A 4167-nucleotide genomic window follows, 5' to 3' on the forward strand; every position below is an offset into this window, starting at 1 on the left:
AATTCAGACGCCAAGCTTGATAACAGAAGTGTTGTTCCTTACAACAAAACACTTTTAAAAAGATACCAGCCCATATTAATGTCGAGCGGTGTAATCAGACTGAGGCGATAAAATATTTGTTTAAATATATCAACAAAGGCCCTGATAGGGTTACTGTTTATGTTACGGAAGGTAATGCAGAAGATGTCCAGCAAACACCAGTTGATGATAAAAAATTATTATGATTGTAGATATCTTTCGGCATGTGAGGCGTCATGGCGTATATTCTCATTTGATGTTCCTTATAGGTATCCTTCAGTTATGAGGCTGCATTTCCATCTTCCAAACCAGCAACAAGTTGTATATGGGCCAAACAATTATATTGACAATATACTCAACAAACCATTACTGGCATGTACAATGTTTTTAGCTTGGATGAAATGCAATGAAACTTATGAAGATGCAAGAAATCTTGCATATGTAGAGTTTCCTATTAAGTTTATGTGGAAACAGGAACAATGGTGTTGGGCTAAAAGGAAGAGTGGATTTTCAATTGGTAGAATACATTCCATTTATCCTTTTGCTGGTGAGGGTTATTTTTTAAGGATACTATTGAACAAAGTTAAAGGTCCAAAATCATTTGATGATATTCTCACAGTAAATGGACACAAATATGATACCTTTAGACAAGCATGTTATGCTTTTGGACTTATAGACGATGACACGGAATATATGGAAGCTATTCAAGTAGCAAATCATGCAGGCTCCGGTAGTTATTTACGGAATTTGTTTGCCATGTTGTCATCAGGTACTCTGTCTAGGCTGGAATTTGTTTGGGAAAAAACACGGGAAGTTTTATATGACGACATCCATTATAAACAACAAAGTATTTTAAAAGTTCCAGGTATAAATCTTTTTCATGCATTTGTATTTAAATTACTTATTACATATAAGATTAATTTTTATATATATTGTATAAGAATTATACTAATTACAAGTTATTTATTCTATACCAATTTGATAATAAATTAATGTTTTCTAATCAGATTTACACCAAAATGAAGATCAACTAAAAAACCTGACTTTGTACGAGATTGAGAAGGTTTTAGTTCGTAATAATTACAACTTGCGTAATTGGAAAACTATGCCTTACCCTGATTTTTATTCGATTTCTTCATCAAATAATCGTTTAATTACTGAAGAGATGGATTATGACAGGAACAATCTTCAAAATGAGTTTGCCAATCTTTTTACCTCATTAACCGATGAACAAAGATGTGTTTATAATGAAATCATAAACACTGTTGAAGATAAAAAAGGTGGTGTTTTTTTGTTTATGGTTATGGAGGAACCGGTAAAACATTTCTTTGGAAGACATTATCTGCATCCTTAAGATCCAAAGGAAAGATTGTTTTAAATGTTGCTCAAGTGGGATGGCATCTTTGTTGCTTACAGGAGGTAGGACAACACATTCTCGGTTTTTAATTCAATTTAACCTAACTGAGGTCTCCACGTGTAATATAATGCTAGACAACGACCCTGCTAATCTATTAAAGAAAACCTCACTGATTACATGGGATGAAGTACCAATGATGCATAGGCACGATTTTGAAACGTTGGATAAGACTTTGAGAGACATTTTATCGCGTGATGATTTCTAACAATTTTAAACTGCCATTTGGAGGTAAGGCGATCGTCTATGGTGGAGATTTTAGAGAAGTTCTTCCTGTTGTTCCAAGTGGCACTAGACAAGATATCGTTAATGCTTCTTTAAGTTCTTTCTACATTTGGGATTATTGCAAAGTACTTAGGTTGAAAAAAAACACGAGGTTAACTGTAGGAAGTGAACTACATGATATTACGCAAACCAAGACCTTTGCACAATGGTTGTTGGATTTGGGTGAGGGGAACATTGGTGGCTCTAATGATGGCGATGCAATTATAGACATACCTGATGATATTCTAATGATGGATTCAGTTGATCCTATATCTGATCTTATCGACTTTGTCTATCCGTCCATTTTTCAAAATTTCAAGAATGCTAATTTTTTCTAAGATAGAGCCATTCTTGCACCAAAGAATGAAGTAGTAGACGAAATTAATGATCGACTGCTTTCTATGTTTCCAGGAGATAGCAAGGAATACTTAAGTTCAGATAGTCTATGTCCTGAAGAGAACGTACGTGATGATCTTGATCCAAGTTTATATTCACCTGACTTGCTAAATGGACTTAAAATTTCAGGACTGCCACATCATAAACTTGTATTAAAGGTTGGTGTCCCAGTTATGCTACTATGAAATTTAGATCAAAAGAATGGGTTCTGTAACGGGACTAGACTAAAGGTCATATCGTTAGGAAGCCGGGTTATAGAAGTTGAAGTAATAACCGAAAGTAATTTAGGCATGCGCACTTTGCTTCATAGAGTTTCTTAAACACCTTTAGACAAGAAAATTCCATTTAAGTTTCAAAGAAGGCAATTTCCTATTGCTGTATGCTTTGCAATGACAATAAACACATGTCAAGATCAATCGCTATCAAAAGTTGGTTTTTTTTAAACAACCAGTCTTTTCACATGGACAACTCTACGTTGATTTGTCTACAGTCAAAAGTAGAGATGGAATCAAACTCGTAATCCTTAATAAAAGTGGAAACCTTACCAATAAGACCTCCAATGTTGTATGTAAAGAAGTTTTTAGAGATTTGTAGTGTTGGTTGGTATTCATGAACTTGTAAAAACATTTGATTTTGTTGTTTTGGGTATGATGCATGTTTAAACAATTTTTGACTTAGTGTTTTCAAAATATGTACTAACTATGCTTTGAATGACTAAATATTATGAATATGTTTGAATATTTCTTATTTACAGTAACTTTCATTGTTATTATTTAGTTGTAATACTAATACAACTTTATCATTATCCATAATCCCCCTCTTTGTTAGGTTTGAACTTTAATTGAGCAGAACATTTTGTTACTATGATTTAAATTATATTACTTAACTAGTTTTTATCCCCCGTATATTTGTTTTATATTATTTGTTCTAATATTTATTTATTTTTTGTATTTATATTTTTTTATTGTATGAAAGTTAATAATATACTTATAGTTTGATGATAAATTGTTTGACAAATAAATGAGATGTTATAACTCGGTTTAAAAACTATATGGTTTTGATGAGACCAAGACCCGTTTATTTCTTTTACTATAAAATTGTTTTTTTAATTATAAATAATATTTATGAAAGTTTATATACTTATGGTTTGATGAGACCCAAGACCCGTTTATTTTTTTACTATCAAATTGGTTTTTTAATTTAAATATTATATATATCCTTTTTAAAATAAATAAGATATTAATTTTTAGTATATCCTATTTTATTGGATTTTTACATCAATAATTTGGTGAGAATAATTATTATGTATGGAGATGTTATAACCCGTTTAAGGAATATATGGGTTTGGTAAGACTCATACCCATGAATTCGGGTCAAATGCATGAGAAGCATTCATTTAAAAATCAAGCAAATCTGGTGACTCAAAAAAAGGGGGAGCGACCACATCGCGACACGTAGGATTTTCACCCCCCTATATTACGGGGGTTGTTTTATATTGTTTGTTCTAATATTTATTTATTTTTTTAATTTATATTTTTTTTATTGTATGAAAGTTAATAATATACTTATGGTTTAATGATAAATTGTTTCACAAATAAATGAGATGTTATAACCCGGTTTAAATGATATAGGGTCTTGATGAGACCCAAGACCCGTTTATTTTTTTACTATCAAATTGGTTTTTTTAATTTAATATATATATATATATATATATATATATATATATATATATATATCTTTTTAAAAATAAATAAGATATTATTTTTATTATATAATTTGGTGAGAATAATTTTGAATTTAATGAGATGTTATAACCCGTTTAAGGAATATCTGGGTTTGGTAAGACCCATACACATGAATTCGGGTCAAATGCATGAGAAGCCTCCATTTAAAAATTAAGCGAATCTGGTGACTCCAAAAAAAGAGGGAGCGACCATATCACGACACGTAGGATTTTTATGTTTTCGTTTATATATATTATAGATAGATTGTTCCATTAACCATAATCTCCCTTCTATCTGGTTGATGGTTGGGGAATAAACAAAAAAATATCATTTATTATTAAAAAAATAAAT

General features: G+C 30.8%; 1 protein-coding gene across 1 annotated transcript; it reads left to right on the plus strand.

Moving 5' to 3' along the window:
- Window positions 1–1629: 1629 nt before the first annotated feature.
- LOC143558784 (uncharacterized) lies at window positions 1630–2034 on the plus strand. Its single transcript, XM_077047571.1, has one exon. The coding sequence runs from the start codon at window positions 1630–1632 to the stop codon at window positions 2032–2034; it is 405 nt and encodes a 134-aa protein (XP_076903686.1).
- The last annotated feature ends 2133 nt before the right edge of the window (window positions 2035–4167 follow it).

Source organism: Bidens hawaiensis, unplaced genomic scaffold (genome assembly GCF_021521415.1).
Source record: "Bidens hawaiensis isolate Kalapana, Puna unplaced genomic scaffold, B.hawaiensis_p1.1 tig00000097_1, whole genome shotgun sequence".
Lineage (NCBI taxonomy): Eukaryota > Viridiplantae > Streptophyta > Magnoliopsida > Asterales > Asteraceae > Bidens > Bidens hawaiensis.